At 34.5% G+C, this 20,475-nt stretch overlaps 1 protein-coding gene across 1 annotated transcript; it reads left to right on the top strand.

Moving 5' to 3' along the window:
• The first annotated feature begins 15,462 nt into the window (after positions 1-15,462).
• Positions 15,463-16,606, top strand: LOC146919028 (uncharacterized). The gene has a single exon (XM_085712312.1). The coding sequence runs from the start codon at positions 15,559-15,561 to the stop codon at positions 16,372-16,374; it is 816 nt and encodes a 271-aa protein (XP_085568438.1). The 5' UTR covers positions 15,463-15,558; the 3' UTR covers positions 16,375-16,606.
• The last annotated feature ends 3,869 nt before the right edge of the window (positions 16,607-20,475 follow it).

Here is a 20,475-nt window from a genome sequence, read left to right as displayed (position 1 = left end):
ATATCCCGCATCCATTCTATAGTTGATAGCAACCTCATAGCTTCACACGTTTCAACATCGGTGAACAACTAAAACTACATCATTTAAGTCCTCATAAACATTCCAAATTCATCGCGAATACACGTATCATTCCCAACTAGGGATGGTAAATGGGCATCATCCGGACATGGTACTAAAGTGTCCATCCCTATTTCCGCGTTTGTAAAAAAATGCTCATATTTGAGCCCATACCTCATGAACAACAAGTATAATGTCCGTCCCTATACCCTATATGCACCTAAACGTTTGAGCTCATTACCCGCACTTAAACAACAAAAAACAATAATTAACCAAAAAAAAAAAACATCACAACGTAATTTAAATATCATCCAAAATCTTTTAAATCAACTTATAAAATATTACAAATCATAGTATTTAGACAAAAAAAACATTTGAAACCTTTCTAAGCCCAATTAAGTTAAATGACCAAAAACTTCGACCTTGTCTTTTTTTCTTTGAATAAACTCCAATTATACAAAATCAAATTTTTATGACATTATATGATTATGCTTATTCTTTTAGGACGAGGGGTTATTGTTTCAGTTAAAGGCAAAGAAAACCTTTAGACTTAAAAGAACACTAGCAACACTCGAACCCGAAACCTCCAAATTCAAAACCTGTTATTTAACACTATGATGTGATTATTCCGTTGAAAAATGAAAACAAAACAAAAAATAATCATCTAAAAGCATTAATATATAAAATAGAAAACTCACTCATCTAGTTTATTAATTTGGTCCATCACGAACATCTACCCATTTGAATTCATAATTAAAAACATAAAATGCAAAACTTTTAAAAATAATAACGAAAAGGAAAGGAATGATAGTTTGTCTACTGTCAATAAATTTGACGCATTCACGTAGCCATCACAGCCATAATTGCTGGATTGAGATATGGTGATCCATATGATAATATAGATTTTAATCATTATTTTTTCAATAAAAAAAAAAAGCCAAACTTAAAATTTAGATAGTTTAATCAATATATGGATGTGCCGACCGCATGAATGCATCCAACTATTGAGTCCGTTTTTTGTTATGTACTTTGCTTTGCTATAGTTTGATACATAAGACAATTTTACATTTCAATGTCTTTATTGATTTTGCAAATTTTTCCACACAATCAACACCATCCAAAAGGAAAAGGAAAAGTAAAAAGAAAGATTATACATGTATAGAAAAATAGAGAAAGGTACTATACAAAGTTTATATCATGTAACTTTCCTCTCAAAAAAACGGTTATATCATGTAACTTAGAATGAGATTTCAAAATAATAAGCAACTGTCATTAGCTATTAAAAAAAAACCTAACAATGTTCAAGAAAATGAAACAAAAACCACAAATACAAAAAAAGAAGAAGCAAAAAACAGAACAAAAAATATATAATAACAAAAATATGTGAAAATGACTAGCAAAAGAGGGAGACAACATCTCGCATGGTTTCAGTCATTTTCATTCAGTCAGATTGCTCTTTAGCATTGTTTTGGATGATTCCATTTTTCGGGCAATATTACAGCTCGCAAGTCGTTAGACCCTGCGTCATTGGCACATGCCAAGCCATCCTAGTGCAAATAGAAAATAACAGAAACACTTTAAGAAAGAAAGATGAAAAGCAACATATTTTACATGTAAAGAGGTAATTTGTTGCAAGTTGACCTCTGTATAAAGGATGCTTTGAGTATTCGATTATCGGACATAATCAATGCATCAACAACAATACACAAAAGAAAATCATTCATCTATAAAAGGTTCCTTGGAGTAAGCCAATTGCATAGAGCAAAATTTCAACAAATGCATAAGTAAGAGATCGGCAAGTCTACTATTATCAATTTATGAATGAACTTTATGGTTTTGAGTCAAGTGGTTAGCTTCTTTTTTATTCACAAATAATATTTTTAATTTCTTTTATTTTTCCCCATAGTTTTAAACTTTGATTTGATTGTGTTGGTATGCTGCCAAGAGTCTTTGTAGCTTGCTATTCATCTACCATGTGTATGCCATTTCTGTTGGTTGTATTGAAGGAATTATTCACCAAAAGTTTTATATTGGAACCAACAAAATGGAGTGGTTGATAGAAGCATGAACACATCTTATATGTTGTTAGGTCCCCATTTTTTCATTCTCATATTCCTTTAACTATGTGGAATTTCATTCAGCCTACAACATGTTGTCCACGTAATCAAAAGGCTTCATATGAACTTTTAAACCTCAAATATTGTTCTTATGAAATTCTTTTCAAAGTTCTTGCATCCCCTTTTTCATCTTTTTTAAGTATTTGGATGTTTGAGTTATGTGCCTACCTTGCAGACTCATAGAACCAGACTCATAGAACCAAATTTGATTCTCTATATAGAAAGATTGTTTTCATTGGTTTTAAAGATGGAATTACTAGCTATATCCTCTATGATCTCAACTCTCATAATATACTTGTCTCAAGAAAGTTTTTTTTTTATTTTTTTTTTATTTTTTATATTTTCCTTTTAAAGCAATTCATAAAATTTTCGTTCATGCATCATCTACCACATATCAACCTATTCTTGATGATATTGCTCTTGTACCATAATCTTTACCTGATGAAACTAACTAAACCACCTCTCACCGGCAACATCCATGTTCCCACATTTTCAAATGCTACACCTTTTCACTAAATCCATCTCTTCTGAACCTCTACCCTTTGATCCCTTGTCCATTGCACCTAGAAATAACAACCATCTTAACTCTAATCTTGTAAGAATATCTACATGACATATCAATGCCCTTTGCTATTTACAAAATTGTCACTATAAATCTACATCTAATCGTTCTACTCATGTTTTATCCATTTTTATGAGTAATTCATAATTATGGATGAAAAAAGAGTAGAACGATTAGATGTAGATTTATGGCAATAGTCTTGTTAGTGGTTAATGGAAATGATAGATCTTAATTTTTTTTTACAAGAATATATTTGGTAGGTGAATTGTTTCTAGGTGCAGAGGGTAAAGGTGCATTAAATTTTTTGTCCAGAAAATAAGATTCAGTAGAAAGTGTAGGATTTGAAAATGCATGGATGTGAATGTTGTTAGTAACAGATGGTTTAGTGGGCATATTTTCAAAGGGTAAAGGTTCTGATACATGGGTGATATCATCAAGTTGCAAAGTGGTAGATGATACATTAGTGGAAATTTTAGGAATTGTGTTAAAAGGAAAATAGACGTTTTACATAAAACAAACATTTCTTCACACGAATAGTGGATCATGGAGGATATGCCCTTTGGTGCCATTTTTAAAACTAGGTAGACATTTCTCTAACTCGATAATCAAATTTTGTTCAATAACTTACAAAGTAGAGGCATAACTAAGACAACCAAAACGTTACGATGAAAGAGGAAATGAGAAACTTCGATAAAAAAAATCCATAGGACATCAAGTTTAAAAGTGGGGTAGGAATCCTATTATGTGGACAAAATGTTGTACATTCTGAAGTTTGTAACATGAGAATGAATGGATAACAATCTAACAACGTTTAGATGTATTGTTTTTCCCTTTCAACCACCTCATTTTGTTGGGGTTTCAACGCAACTTTTGGGGAATCATTCTCTTTGAAGACAAGCAATCAGATATAGAAAGTTCAGTGTCATTTATCTGATCATAGGTATTTTAAAGTAGTATCAAATTGATTAACAACGTAATCTATAAAACGAATGAAACTTGTCTAATTTCATATTTGGCTTTAAAAAAATTACCGAGTGAATAAATTATCAACAAGTGTAAGAAACTACTTATGACCTAAGAGAGAAACAGTAGAGTATGGTCTCCATAAGTTAGCATGTAAAATATCAAAAGGTGCAGAAGAAGTGCTGATACTAAGTGGAAAAGGTTGTTTCTTTTGTTTGGCAAAATTACAAGAATCACAAAGTTACATAATATTTTTACATTGTAAAAAGGAAACTATTTTGAAATAGTTTTTGAACTTATATTACAAACATCACCTAGTCTTGAATACCAAGCTCAAAGAATTATCTACAGATGAATTACAGTTATGAATGACAGCTGAAGAATCTATGGCACACTGTCCTTTTTGCAGATTAGATTTACCAATAATTTCCTTGGAATGATTCTACAGAATTTGACGTGAATTAGTAATGAAATTAAAGGACAATTTTTATTGCTAGGTAATTTAGCAACTAAATTCAATTTGAAGTGGAAAAAGGAATATAGAGCACATTGTGAAGAGTTAAAAAAAGAGACCGATGTTTCCAAAAATTGAAGCAAAAGCTTGAGAACCATTTGGTACTGAGAGAAGAACTGGACATTATAAAAATAAACTGAAAAATATTAAACGTTAAAATATTTGTTTAACTAAAAACTTAAAATGCATGCTCAGTGTCTAAAGTTGTTAATGATATAATTGTACTTATTAGATATAATTGACATATTATCAGATAAAAAATAAATCATTGTACAAATTATAAACATAAAATGTAAAAAGATGTACTGAAATATGGCACAACAAAATAGTTAACATTAATACTATTATTTTTGAGCGAGTAATCCTCTTTTTACCATCTTTAAAGCACTGCTTATATAAACGAAACTACTTAGCAGCTTTGTCATGAACTCAAAGTTGCTAACCATTTCGAGATCATAAAAGTACTCCATATAACTTAGATCAAAATAGTGGGTGATCTTATTAGTAAAGAGCGCGATGCCTACCAAGAACAACAAATATATTCGGACAGTGTACTATCGGTTCAACTCCATATCCTCCTCTATATCACTAGCGTGCTCAACTACACCTGCTTCCTGCACACTTCTCATGAACTGATTTGTTAGATAGCTAAACCGCTCATGAGCCTTTGTTCGCGAGATCAACTTCATGGTCAACCTTCTATGGATCAGCACCCATAAGATGAACTAGTTGTTTCACCCTCGTCACTCTAGCTAACTTCTCGTCGTGGTCGAGGAGACAACCCTCGATGGACCGATGCAGCAGACAAGAGACGTCTTCCAATGTCATTCTCATCTCCCTAATAGGAAGGTGAAAACTTGATGTCTCCTCATATGCCACCTCTCTCTGAATGCCGACAACATGCCATGGTCAATTATGATATAGTTCGTAAGTGTAAGAGCATACAACCCACTGACTCTGATGGTGACTCTGAATCACCCCGCATTTGGCTTTTCCAACCTTTTCAATTTCATTCCGTTGTTGACAAACTTTAAATTTGGACAAAATTATAAAAAAAACAAAAAAAAATCAGTTTCAATAAATAATAAAACATTTACAATAATTAAACATATACAAAAATTAATCATTTTAATATCTTGCATCTCCCTCCCATATGCGTCTAACAATGTGTTGCACATATAGACTGGGTACTGACATGTCTTCTAGGCCATCATGATATGAATCAAAAGCGGGTGTTGGCGCATCTGCCATCTCCTCCTCCTCCTCCTCCTCCTCCTCCTCCTCCTCCTCCTCCTCCTCCTCCTCCTCCTCCTCCTCATGTTATGGCTTTGTTGCCTCCTTCGCATGTCGGGGTTCTCCATGCTAGGGATCTTCCACCTGAGACGGTATGGATCCATCACACCTTCCCAACTGCCCGCTCTCGCCTAGTCGAGGTAGTTATGTTGTCTCTAACACGATTGGAATGTGCGTCCATATCTATGAGCAATCAAAATCACATAAACAAATTAATGTTTTCAACAAAATTCAGAGACAGATCAACAGTCATCATGCCTAACCTAGTTTTGGATTATATAATCCAAACAGACAAACACCCAGAATAAAAATAAAGAACAAATAATTGAAGAAATGTGAACTAACTAATTTTTGTAGTGGTTGAAAAGGGTTGAAATGTGATGGAATAGACCAACTTCACTTCAAGAATGACACAATGTGTGGTGGTTTAGATTTTATGTGTTTTTGTAGTTTTTTAAGTCAAAATTCGTAACTATAGAAATGGGGGGAGGGTTCTGATTCTTACTTGTATACACACATGTTTTGGATTATATAATCCGACAAGCAATGTGTTTTGGGGTTCGGATTATATAATCAGAAGCATAGTAAAATGGATAAAACAGAGGGCTGATGGTTCTAGTTTTGCATCAAACAAGATAAGTATTTTTGTATCGTCTCCACAGGGAATAGTGCGTTATCAATGACAGTTTAACATCGACTATCATTCCAAGTATTAAGAGTACTTGTTTGTTTGAATTGAAATGTAACTAACTAAACTAATTGCAAAAAGTAAAAGTTGAGATAAATAAGGATTGAAACTTGTTAGGAGTAGCGTTCCTTAACCAAGCGTCACACGTAACCTAATGATCCATACGAATTCTAGCTTTGTAAACAACATTATCACAATCAATTCTAAACTATCCTTCGTGTCCAAAGTGATATAATTATTTCTAAGTTATCGTTTAAACATTCGTGTCCAAATCCCTTAATCGATAACAAAGTCGATCGGATAACTTAATCGACCGTGTCCAGCCTGATTAAGCATCCGAAAGCATTAAACTCTTGATTATGGTGATTATCACAAGATTAACAAAGTTGTCAAAGAAGTTAATCTAAGATATATTGCTACTCTAGCTCTAGATTCAAGAGTTTGTATCCAAATCATCTTGAATCTTATTGAAAGCATTAACACAAGAATAACAACAATATTGAATATAAATTGCTAGAATCATATATTGCAAGATCAAAAGGATTACATGTTTAGCAAGATCAAGTACCTCTCATCCTAACAAAGAGTGTTTAGCTACACATCATCATGGAAGCCTTGCAAGGATGGATTGAAAAGGAAGGATTCATTACACTTGTGATGTCTCAACAAAGAAATAAAGATCCAACTTCCAAAACCAAAATCACTCTATGAAGAACTACCCTATTTTCTCTCTAAAAATATCTAAAGGTGAAAAACTAAGAAGAAAATAGAAACCCTAGATATTTCCTAAGATATTTACAAAGAATAGCAAGTGGGCTATTTATAGAATTCCCACTATGCTTGAGCTCGCCTCGCGAGCAGCCTTACTCGCCATGGCGAGTGCTGTTTCCTTCACCATTAAGATTCTGCCACGTCTCCCTGGGAGGGTCAAACCGCCCTTACTCGCAACGGCGAGTAGCTCTGCTCGCCTCGCGAGCAAGGGGGTGCTCACGGCTTTGTGGTCTTGAATTGAAGCTCGCCACTGCGAGCTGCTGTGCTCGCCTCGCGAGCAGTGTAGTACTTGCGGCCTTTTGCACTTTTCTTGGCTTTTTCATGCTTGCTTAGTGTCTTGAGGTCAAATCCTGCACAATTGGGTAAAGTAAGGCAATTAAAGCGTAAAAAGGCAATTATCACTTTTATCTCGGCTTTTCCCTAAATTACTTGCAAAACAAGTAACAAAAGTGCTTAAAATATAACATGAAAATATCACTTCCTAGCACTTATCAAACTCTCCCCAACTTAACTCTTTGTTTGTCCTCAAACAAAAGACTGAAAATCAAACAAGTTAATAGAACAAGACACAAGTACAAAAGGTTTTGAAAACTTTCTCAGATAATGATTCAAAATGAATGTGCGTGCAAGGCTAAGTTTCCAACTAATTTAGAATTCTACTACTAATATGAGATGAGTCCTATGTACAAAGCTCATGCCAAATAGTTCAAAACAATAATACATATATTCACGAACCACACCTAACACACTTCTTTGAAAGTAGATAAACAATTGAAAACAAACAAATGAGGGTTATGAACACACATCCGGAAATCAAGTTAACATTCCAATCAAGTTATGTGTCCATCCAAATATCATTTCAAAAGGCATAAAGAACATGGATCAAAAGGTCTTTGAGGGTTATAACTTGGCTTGGCTACAAAAGAAATGTCATATGTGGGGCAATTGAAATCAAAAAGCCTAACAATTAGGAACATTCCTTGTATCAACCATTAAATTTCACAACCTTTCCTACCAATCATTACAAACCCTTGGTGCTTAAACATGAAGCACTTTGATCTTGACAACTTATTTTCTTTTTGGATTTTTCTTTCTTTTTCTCTTTTTCTTTTTCTTTTCATGTACACATTGTTTTTCTTTTCTTTTTGTATTTACAACATGTTGTCTTGATCAAAGATAAAATTACACCATTGTACTTGACATAAGATTTACATCTACCTTCTCTCCCCAACTTGAATCAACAAATACCCTAATTGAATGTTCCTCTACTCTAAGGCAAAAGGGACAAATAACATTGAAATTTTAGGGTTCAACAATTAAAAACATATAAGAGTCCTAAAGTGCGTCAAAGATGAACTGAATTTTGAAAAATTTAAAGGCAACTTCATCAAGCATTGTGCTTATGAATTGACAGTTCATAATTGATGACTCTGATTCATTTGGCTCAAGTGGGTTAGCAAGTACTCGCTCTACTCACAAGGTAGGCTATTTGTGGTCAAGTATGTTTCACTCATTAACAAAAATGTGCCTTGATCACTTCCATGCCTTCACACAATTAAAAACAATTATTGGATTTAAAATAACAAAATCGAGTTAAACAATGAAAGCTGGTCTCCTTGCATATGTACAAACATTTGAGGTTTCCTCACTTTTAGGCTAGTACTACGTGGTTCACAAACAAATAAATTATTGTAAAGAACTAAATGAAATGAAATTTGCACAAAGTACTCGTTCCATATTCGAGTAAAAACCTAGAAAAACTGGAAACTTGTACCTTGGCTTTGCGCTTTTAATCATAACTATGAATCAATATCAATCATCTGAGAATTGAAATTTAAGCTTTGGCTATTAAAACCAAAAGGGTACTTGATCATACAAAAAATATATGCTAAACATGAATTTAACTAATCATAATACGAAAATAAACAATACTAAGATAAATAAGAACATCACAATACTAATTAAATTAATTGTGCCAACGAAACACAATACAACATAACACAATACGATTATACTAATACAAAAATAAACTGAGTCATTAGTGCTAAATCAAAACACAAAAGAAGTAACATTGTTCAAAAAGTATCATACGAGAAAGCAAATGAAATATAAGGAAGACAGCAAGAAAAGAATGAAAGCTTGATAAAATCACTCTATGAAGAACTGGCTTTCAAGACTTTTCCTCCTCCTTAAGATTGCATGTCATCATCCGAGCCATCGTGAGAAGATGTAGCACTCGGTACATTTGCTGGATCATCTCTATCATCATCCTCATCACCACCTACATCTTCTCCCATGGTTGCATTCTCATGCCCTGCAAAGTCTCCAACCCCTCCATATGGACCTGGCATGCCCTCAGGCCAATTAACATAGTTCTGAAAAGCCTGTGGTGTCATGAACTGATCCATCACCTCCTGTGGGTAGCCTACTTGCTGCTGCATGACATACTGAGATTGTTGGAAGTAGGTGTTTGCACGGTTTTGAGCTGTCAGCATATTCCAAGTGTGCATATTGCTTTGATGCTGCCACTGAACGTAGCTAGCAAAATCAAAGGCAGCAGTGGGTTGGAATGGCATGGGTTCTTCCTGTGGAGGAGGTGCCTGAGAAGATGAAGCTTGCTTACCCTTACCTTTATCTTTCTTTGATTCACCCATGATGAAACGGGTGATGAAAATATCATTGATGGGGTTGCGAATTTTCTCATGAACGGCAGAAGGAAGCTTCATACCGGTATCCTTAATGAGTCCCATGATGAGACCGGGGAAGAATAGGCGGGCTGCTGGCTCACCCTTCCCTTGTAAAGCGACTTTCCTCAACTCCCAAGCAATGGTTCGAGCTATGTCCACTGGTTTGCCATTAAGGATATAGTAAATGAGGGGGCAGACTTCCACAACACAATCAGACATGTGGCTACTAGGCATGACATTATAGAGGATAAATTTCTGGATGATTTTGGCTGGGTTAGTCATGAATTTGTATTGGCAGCGATGCTCTCTCCCGGCCTCACTCTTGTCATAGTTGAAACCCTCAAGCAAAAGAAATCGTTTGATTTCTTCATGAGTTTCATCAACCTTAAAGTGCCCCAAGTTCCTCTTAGTGTGGTATTCATCATACTCATGGTCATGGGGTAGTTCAAAGGGATTACCAAGGTATTTGTTGATGGCTGCCCTATCAAATTTAATGGTGTGACCCCGGACAACCGTCTCATATGGAAAGATATCAGTGAGGGGGTTTTCTGGAAGAGCATTGGCGTAAAACTCACGCACAAGCTCAGCATTCAGGTTGGTGATGGGGTTACAAAGCCTATCCCACCCTTGATCTTTCAATAGTTTCGCAATTTCCCCATAAGGTCCGTTAGGGCTTATGTTAAACACTCTCTCAGCCCACATGTTTTGGTCGAGTAACTCGACGTACCTATCCTGATGGTAACGGGTTTTAAATCTGTTTGAGTCAAAGCTTTGGTTTCTAGAGGGTTGGGGTGCAGAGGTTTCACCCTTTTTTCTCTTTTGAGGATTCTTAGGAGCCATACCTGCAAAACAGCCAGGAAATCCATACACAATACAATATAACAGTTAAATATCAGTATGGAAACAAATCAGCATAACTGGCATCACTAAAAATGGAAACCAGAACAAAAAAATTCAGGATCTGAAGCTACTCGCCTCGCGAGCAGCTCTACTCGCAGTGGCGAGCAACCAGACAATTTTCTGGGTTCAGGAAGAACACTCGCCTCGCGAGTGATGAAGCTCGCCACGGCGAGTGACCCAGAATTTGGCCAAAATTGAATTTTTACAACAGTGGTTCAGTTTCAAAAGGTATCCTAACCCTAAATAAAGCAATTGCGCCCCTTTTAGTGCCAAAGAGATGAGTTAAATTATGTTCTAAGCTTGAAATTCGAATTTGATCCACAAACCCTAATTTTATGAAAAAAATTTTTTAAACAAAAGGGTAATCCCAAAATTGTGGATGCAAATGGAAAAGAAAATGAATCTCTTCATGATTTGGTCTCATCTTAATCATTTGGGCATCAGATTAGAACAATAATCAGAAATTACCTAATCCACTATCCTAGGGTTTCAAAAAAAATGAAGACAAAGCCCTGGGATCAAAACACAAACCTGTTAATTAGAAATGCAGAAATGTACAGAGATGAATTCCTAACTTGAAGCTTGACTTGGATGGCAATTGATTTTTGTTATTGAAAATGATTTGTTTTAGGGTTAGAGTTGTTGTTTTTGGGAGAAGAGAAATGAGAGGTTTTTGAAGAGAGAGAGTTAAAACGAAAATGATAAGGAAAAAGGTGGTAATGGGTGGTTAAGGAAAATAAATGTGAATTAGTGGCCTTGAAAAACGTAACTGACCAAAACTGCACTTACTCGCCTCGCGAGCAATTTTACTCGCAGCAGTGAGTGAATTGGTCGTTGACTAAGTTGACTACCAGTTTGCTCGCAGTGGCGAGCAGTTTTACTCGCCTCGCGAGTGGTAAAAATTTTGAATTTTTGGCTCCTGCTTTGGATGTTTTGATGCATGCACATGACTCTAATAACTAGTATGCCTTAAAACAATAAATAGACTTACAAAGTTGGGTTGCCTCCCAACTAGCGCTTGTTTAACGTCGTTAGCTCGACGCCTTTTCCGTTAGGGTGGCCAAAATGAAACGGATAGCACATCATCTTTCGAAACCCTACGTTTTGGTAGGAATTCCATGAACTTTAGGAACAAAAGATTTGGAGTCCATGACCTCCCTAGCTTTGGTTTATTGAACAAGGTACGAATTTCATCAATTACCCGATCGATTTCTACCTTGTTCATCTTCTTCCCTCTTGTTACCATTAAATCATCCTTGATTAGTAACCGTTCCTTTTTCTCAACCACCGTTGCTTCTTCAATATCAACAGTTGTAACTACCTCAATTTGAACAACAACTTCTTCAACAATCTCTCCGACTCTCTCAAACATGTTTGGATTATTTTCTTGTTCTCTAAGAGTGGATTGATTGTTGGCTTGGTTATCCATGATTTGTGCTTGAATCAACTCAATTTGAAGTGATAAAGTCTTCAATCTTTGGTTGGTATCTTGCATGTTTATCATGGATTGTTGCATGAAGATGTTCAAAGTATCTTCTATCACCTTGTATCTCTCATCTTCATAAGAATGTTGCTGATACTGAGGATAGGATTCATACTCGGGTGGAGTATAGAAGTTGAAGTAACCATGATCAGCCATGATTTTGGCTAGGTGGTGATCCTAAAACGGAAACAACTAACAAGAAACTTTTCTATGTTTATCAACAAGGGGTTAGTACAAACAACTATAAAGAAAAAATATTTACGGATTATATACAAATGCTTAAAACGATAAATCAATTGTTCTATCTATGATAACTAAACACCATTCCCCGGCAACGGCGCCATTTTGATGGTTCTAGTTTTGCATCAAACAAGATAAGTATTTTTGTATCGTCTCCACAGGGAATAGTGCGTTATCAATGACAGTTTAACATCGACTATCATTCCAAGTATTAAGAGTACTTGTTTGTTTGAATTGAAATGTGACTAACTAAACTAATTGCAAAAAGTAAAAGTCGAGATAAATAAGGATTGAAACTTGTTAGGAGTAGCGTTCCTTAACCAAGCGTCACACGTAACCTAATGATCCATACGAATTCTAGCTTTGTAAACAACATTATCACAATCAATTCTAAACTATCCTTCGTGTCCAAAGTGATATAATTATTTCTAAGTTATCGTTTAAACATTCGTGTCCAAATCCCTTAATCGATAACAAAGTCGATCGGATAACTTAATTGACCGTGTCCAGCCTGATTAAGCATCCGAAAGCATTAAACTCTTGATTATGGTGATTATCACAAGATTAACAAAGTTGTCAAAGAAGTTAATCTAAGATATATTGCTACTCTAGCTCTAGATTCAAGAGTTTGTATCCAAATCATCTTGAATCTTATTGAAAACATTAACACAAGAATAACAACAATATTGAATATAAATTGCTAGAATCATATATTGCAAGATCAAAAGGATTACATGTTTAGCAAAATCAAGTACCTCTCATCCTAACAAAGAGTGTTTAGCTACACATCATCATGGAAGCCTTGCAAGGATGGATTGAAAAGGAAGGATTCATTACATTTGTGATGTCTCAACAAAGAAATAAAGATCCAACTTCCAAAACCAAAATCACTCTATGAAGAACTACCCTATTTTCTCTCTAAAAATATCTAAAGGTGAAAAACTAAGAAGAAAATAGAAACCCTAGATATTTCCTAAGATATTTACAAAGAATAGCAAGTGGGCTATTTATAGAATTCCCACTATGCTTGAGCTCGCCTCGCGAGCAGCCTTACTCGCCATGGCGAGTGCTGTTTCCTTCACCATTAAGATTCTGCCACGTCACCCTGGGAGGGTCAAACCGCCCTTACTCGCAACGGCGAGTAGCTCTGCTCGCCTCGCGAGCAAGGGGGTGCTCACGGCTTTGTGGTCTTGAATTGAAGCTCGCCACTGCGAGCTGCTGTGCTCGCCTCGCGAGCAGTGTAGTACTTGCGGCCTTTTGCACTTTTCTTGGCTTTTTCATGCTTGCTTAGTGTCTTGAGGTCAAATCCTGCACAATTGGGTAAAGTAAGGCAATTAAAGCGTAAAAAGGCAATTATCACTTTTATCTCGGCTTTTCCCTAAATTACTTGCAAAACAAGTAACAAAAGTGCTTAAAATATAACATGAAAATATCACTTCCTAGCACTTATCAAGGGCGATCGATAAAGACGTAGGGTGGAAAAATAAATTCTCTTTTGAGCCGAAAAATTGTAAGTACTAAATGGGTTTTTAGTCCATGACAAGATTTTTTATTTTTTTGACAAAGCCCAAGAAAAGATTTTATAGAGTGCGCTGTACGCTATATATAAGGTAAAATAAATACTAAAAGAGAAGTGCTATATATCTAGAGAAATTTTGCCACGAAGTGCTCCCGAAAAAGTGTCTAGCCAATAAAAATTGCTAATGGCCACAAAAAACGGGGTTGCGGTTCTTTTATTTTTTTTTTGATGCAGTTATTAGTCAATCAATTATACAGTAGTGCTATATGGTGCGAAGGTTTTTCTCGCACATATAACACGAACCGAGCTTTACGTGCAAACCCGTTACATAAGATTACTTCTTTTTTTTTTTTTGAAGAAGATTACTATTTGTTAAAAGTAAATTAATTAAAAGAGATAGGATCCGTTGACACCAGGTGTTAACGGATTCGTTGACACCAAATCTCAACCGTGTATCATCTATAATCAAAGGCTAATATTAATGTTCCATAATAACCCACAGGAGTAGCAAGTAACACATACTTTTATTGTTTTTAATTAGTAATAAAATTTAACTTAAAATAGGTATGTTTTTATTACTGAAATTAATGTTCTAATTTTTAAATCATCACGCAACTATCATCATCTTCATTCCCAGTTTGTGAATATAGGGGTATTCTTGATATGTTTGCTTCCATTGGTGGGATTTTAGAAGTGATAATTGATTTTAGCTATTTCGATCATCATGGCATAATTAAAATACATAGAAAACCTTTTAAATCTAATTGAGTTGGCAGCCAATTCTCTTGTCTACAAAAAAAATCATGAGCCAATAAGGATTAACCGTGTAATTTGAGATCCGCGAGCAGAAACAAGATTTCACTGAATAATCATTCAAAAAATGATTTTGTTAAATAACAAACGATCAATCAAGAGCGAGATTCATTTGCCCAAAATGAAAATAAAGAGTGAGATTCGGTACACCAACAAATTTGGGCATTTTTATAGACCATTAAATGAAAATTATGAGCCTTTGATCAAACTTAAATGGAGGGTTGAGATTTGGTGTCAACGAATCTGTTGACACCTGGTGTCAATGGATCCTGACTTTAATTAAAATAGTCAAAGTTATCCAATAAAGGGATAACTAGTTAAGTCTCATTTTTCGGTAACCACCTCTTTGCATGGCTGCCACCATTGCTGCCACTGAAGTTTGCAATAATCTTCCATCTATATAGTGCAATGCAGATACGATTAATACCTTATACCTCTGCTATATTTATTTAGTGTAACTCTACAATAGTGTTTTAAATTAGTGGAGAGGCAAGAAATATGTTGTACATCAGTCGGTGGTAACAAAAGCCCAGCACAACAAACACCCACGATTTCATAGACACGTTTAAGGGTTAAATTTGTCATTTTGGCTGAAATAAGTGATAGGGAAAAAAGGAATGAAGGATATCATACGGTCATGAATGATACAACTCATTCGCGTGGATGGTGCGAAAACTAAATCGTGCACACTATAGCATTTTCCTCAATTATATAACATCAAAGGGCTAAAAAGCTGCCAGCTCATTCGGGAAGCACTCACGAAATCAGGTTTCGTATCTAGCATTAAGCATACTAAAAACCCTTAATTTATTCCATTTTGGTCGAACAACCTTGGTCGAACAACCAAACCAACAAAACCCTATCGTTTTGGTCAAAAACAAAACCCTATTGTTACCGTCTTCCTGATGCAATATACAAACCCTTGTTGATTTTTTATTTGTGGCTGGAGAGATGAGGTTCCTAAGATCCATAAAGCAAGCAGCAAACAAATATGTTACGCAAGTAGAGGACTTGTTATGGTCACATGATGATGATGATGATGAAGAAAAGAAAAAGAACTCAGAAATTTTCCTTTCAGATGATGTGTGGGTGATTTGTCCATTCAATGATTGTTTAATTTTGATGAGTTTTGGTGGGCGTGAAATCGTGACAAAAGCCGAGTGCCCGTCTTGTCGCAGGTTATTATGCGCACAATGTAAAGTTCCATGGCATGAAGGACTCATCTGTCAACAATTTCAGCTAAAACTAGCATGCTCCAATAAAACATACATGATCGTTGATTCTCAAAACACCGTTCCAAAGAAGAGAAGTTCTCCCTTTGAAGGCCATGACAACGATGAAAAGAAGAAGGCAAAGAAGAAAGCCGCAATCACCGTTGATTCTAACCAAGTGGCTGATCAAAAGTTGGTGAACGTGAATTGTAATGAATTTCAACAACAAAAATTGAAGGAGAAAACAACCGTTGAGTCCAGCCGTAAATGTTCATCACAGTCTCCAAAATCCCGTTGTGGTTTATGCTCTGATTTGGTACCAGACACCAATATTGTTAGAGGAAGTACCATATGCAATCATCCATCTTGTGCCAATTGTATCTCCAAGCATGTGGCTGAACAACTAAGCCAAAATATAAAGAAAATTTGCTGTCCAAATCCTGGCTGTAGTGTGGAGCTGAAGCCACAACATTTGCAACATATTTTGCCTAAAGAAGTCGTTGGTCGATGGGAATACGAGTCTTACATGGCTTGGTGGAATCGTGACTTTAAATAAAGGGGATTGGATTTGATGTTGTCAGCAATTCCATGCATTCAGAGTCAACACGTTAGTGTTGGATTGAGATCGGGAGGTCTAGATTTTGAGTTTTATAATGATCTACTATTTATATGTTTAGGTTTTTTTAACGTTGATATGCAAATTCTGTCTATTAGGTTTTAGTTCTATGTTTCTATGCACATGCCATGAATGTGTAATGGAGTTTTCTATCAATTTACATTTGCTTCTAGCTTTTGATCTTGATCCTACCATAGTATTAATATATATCATTCTTCGCGTATTAAATTTTATTTAAATTATTTGAGCTCGACATCATTAGTGTCCAGGCTTCCGACCTTCTATGAAGAGTTGGAGATGGAACTCAATCGCGTGCTAGGTTTAGATGTAGACAAAAATACACATCAGTGCATTATCTATTTGAATGATCAGTGACTCCTTCAATAACATAATTATATCTTGTCACACAAGACAGCATTGCATACACTTTCAGCACCATGATACAATCCCAAAATTCTTCAGACTCTGGAGATTGTTTTTACTCCATAAGTGTCTAACACATTTCTAAAATGTTTCATTCCTTATCAGGATTTTTTTAGACAAATATTCCTTATCAGGATTTTACTTCATTCCAATTCTTTTCTTATATATCCACAACAGCAGCAAAAAATTTCAAGGTATGGAAGGATTTCCAATTACAAAACCAATTATGCACAGATGGAGGCATTTTTATTTCCAGTAAAATTTAGCACTGGCAGAGCTCTGTCAAGGCATACCTGTCTTCGAATGCTATGTGATTGGTGAGTGCAGAATAGTACAATAAACAAGATTTGATTCTAGCTTTTGATCTAGTTCCTATCATATTATTAATATATATCTTTTTTCGCGTCTTAAATTTTATTTAAATCATTTGAACTCACCATCATCGGTGTCCAAGCTTTCAACCTTATATGAAGGGTTTTTGAGGGCACTCAATCCTAGACTTAGGTACATTATCTATTTGAAACAGGTTACAAATACACTTCAAGTCAAGACCATTAAAACAGCAGCAATACACCTAACAATTTGAATAATCAGTGGCTACTTCAACAACATTGTTTAGAAGGCTAGCTAGTGGTAAAATTACAACTTGATTCAATCAAAAATATTAAATTTAACCCTGCTTTATATTTTGACCCTTCTTTATATTTTGCTGTCAAAAAAACTTGCAAAGAATATACAGAAAACATATATTAACACTTGATTAAACCCAATTGGCCTGTTACCAAATTATACTCAAGCAATTATGCTTCAACAATCTCTTTTATTCTAAACTATTAGTAATTAATACTTCCAATCTACAAAAACAAAAACTTTATGATATGACCATATGCATATTCTATTGAAAAGCGAAAAAGAGAGAGCTAAAAACACAAAGTCCATCCATCTAGCCCGTTAATTTGATCCACCACTAACATTTACCCATTGCATTCATAGTTAAAAATAATGAAATACTTAAATTTCAAAAAACAAGGACAGAATAGGAACAAGTTTTATAAGGTACTATGCTTTGCTATATTTTGTTGCAAGTCAAATTTACTTTTTGGTAGTTTTTTTGTTGGCTTGTACCATTTAGCATGCTTGTACCATTTGGTTTACCAGTTTCCTGCAACCAGCAGCATTGAGGTATCAAAGCAAAAGGAATCATTCTTAAATCTAGTTCTTAAATTATCATTCTTTCTTCAATTTAGTCTCTAATCATATAAAGATAATAACTAATACCTGAAGTATATGAAATTCATCAATTTAGTCTATAAAGTATTAGAAAATCTATCGTTCAATTTAGTCCATAAGTATATTAATAACAATGGCTCCCCTCTTAGTGGCGTCTGTTCCTCTATGACCGACAGAAAAAATGATCGTTTGGAACGTAACTGTCACTGCCTGACGCCATTCAACCTAACCGACGGAGCACATGTAGTAAAGAAACAAATCTAATTGCGTAAATCGACAAATTTTTTTTTTTTGAAGACAAACTAGTCCACCAAAATTGGAACCAGTGATACACAAAACAATGTTCCATTGTGTCATTTATTAATCTTAAATTATAACAAAAAATAAAATAAAAGTTATAAAAATTGAAACAGAAATCACAAATAAAAAATGCAGAAAGCAGAAAAAACAAAAATACAATAAAGGTGAAAATGGCTTATAAAATTTTGCTATTTTCTCATAATCCGATTGCTCTTTAACATTCTATCGCATGACTCCTTTTTTTCGGTAATATTACATTACTGCTTGCAAGTCATTAACACCACAAATGGAAAATAACAGACACATTTTATAAAGAAAAGATGATAAGCAACATATTTTACATGTAAGAGGAAATTGTTGCAAGCTGTAATTCTCTCCTACCAAAGATGCTTTGAGAATGCTTGCAAGTCATTTTCAAACGTGCATCATCTTTCATCTATAAAAGGAAGAGAATAGCGGTTCTTGTTAGTGCAGAATTAGATTTTTAGTAGAGAATAGTGTAATGTAGTTTTTGTTTTATTTTTTTTGGAATGTTTGAAAATGCTTTATTTTGTGCTCAATACTTGTATCAATATTCCATGTTACACATGCTTTATTATTTTTTTGAGAGAATGTTACACATGCTTATTATGCAGTAATTTCAAAAACTGTTCTGCAGTTTGTTCCATCTTTTATTTTAGAAACCAAGAGATTTAACAATGTTCATTTGTGTTTTAGTTCCCTTTTGCTTCTAAACAACTAAATTTGCTTCTGCCATATGCTTGTTGGAGTATGACTTTGTGATACTGATATCTTCCCAGGAGCTGTCTGATTTTGTCAAACTCACCGTGAATCTAAACATGCACATAATTGGTCTGAATGCATTCCTGAATTTGTTAATTCAAGATGTATGCTAAAATTTTCAATTTGTTACACAATGTTCATTTGTTGTTTGAATGACAAATGTCAGTAGTTAGTTGTTAAATTAATTTTATAGACAATGTTCATTAAACTTTTTCGTTAATATAATTTGCAAATTCATCACCTACTTTTACTTTTTTTTTCTTCATGAATTAACATTGTGACACCAATTTGATTTATTACAGCTGTTGAAGATCGTCGATCGAAGATTCTTGAGCGATGATCAGAAGTGCAAATATCAATAAAAGACTTGGAGCATCAAAGGAGGTGAGTGTGCAATAATATTTTAGGTTCTTCTCGCAGTGTTTCACAAGTATTTTGATACATGAGTGTTCAAACAAGTTATGATTACAAAAAATGAAACCAAAATGAAAGAATACATAAAAAAAAACTAGAAAGTAGGGAAAAAACCAAAATACAATAATGGTGAAAAGAACAAGTAGAAGAGAGATCCCTCTTTAACTTCTTCATGCATGAGTCCTTTTTTTCGACAATATAACAGCGTGCATCATAGGCACAAGCCATTATAAAAAAAATAAAATGAAAAATAACAAACACATCATGAGGCTGTGACTATTGGACATAATGCATCATCAACAACAAAACACAAAAGAGCATCCTTTATCTTCAAAATGAGGAGAACATAGGTTCTTTCTATGAGTGAAAATTACAGAGCAAAAGATCAACAAAAACAAAAGAAATTAGAGCAAAAAATGCAAGGGTTCTACTACAATTGAAATTTAATACTTTTAATAGTTTTCCCACTACAGCCACATAACTTGTTGTCTTTTTTTGAAGGAACATAACTTGATGTCTTTATTGACTGTTGTTAACCAGCACCCCAATGCATGCCTGGATATGAGATAAGCAGTGCAAGTTATTTTGTGGAGGAAGTAAGCCTATATGATTTATATATGCACTTTTAATTTTTATATATTTAGTGATTCATGATTTCTTCTTCTTCTTCTTCTTCTTCACAGCTATAAAAGATCATCCGTTTTAGTCATCATAAATATGGACAAAACTTATGTGTATTTCCTTAAATATTTTTTGTATGGTTGAATTTTTAACTTAACTATCCATGATTTCCCCAATTCCATAATTTTGTAAAAGTTTGTTATAACTAAAAAAAAATGTATTTTTTGTTAAGATCCATTCGAAAAAGACCTATAAAAATGCACAATAGTT

This window comes from Medicago sativa, chromosome 5 (genome assembly GCF_051527215.1).
Source record: "Medicago sativa cultivar Bolivia chromosome 5, Bolivia_mono, whole genome shotgun sequence".
NCBI classification, from domain to species: domain Eukaryota; kingdom Viridiplantae; phylum Streptophyta; class Magnoliopsida; order Fabales; family Fabaceae; genus Medicago; species Medicago sativa.
The sequence above is the reverse complement of the archived record's forward strand: the minus strand, read 5'-3'. Positions and strand labels throughout refer to the sequence as shown.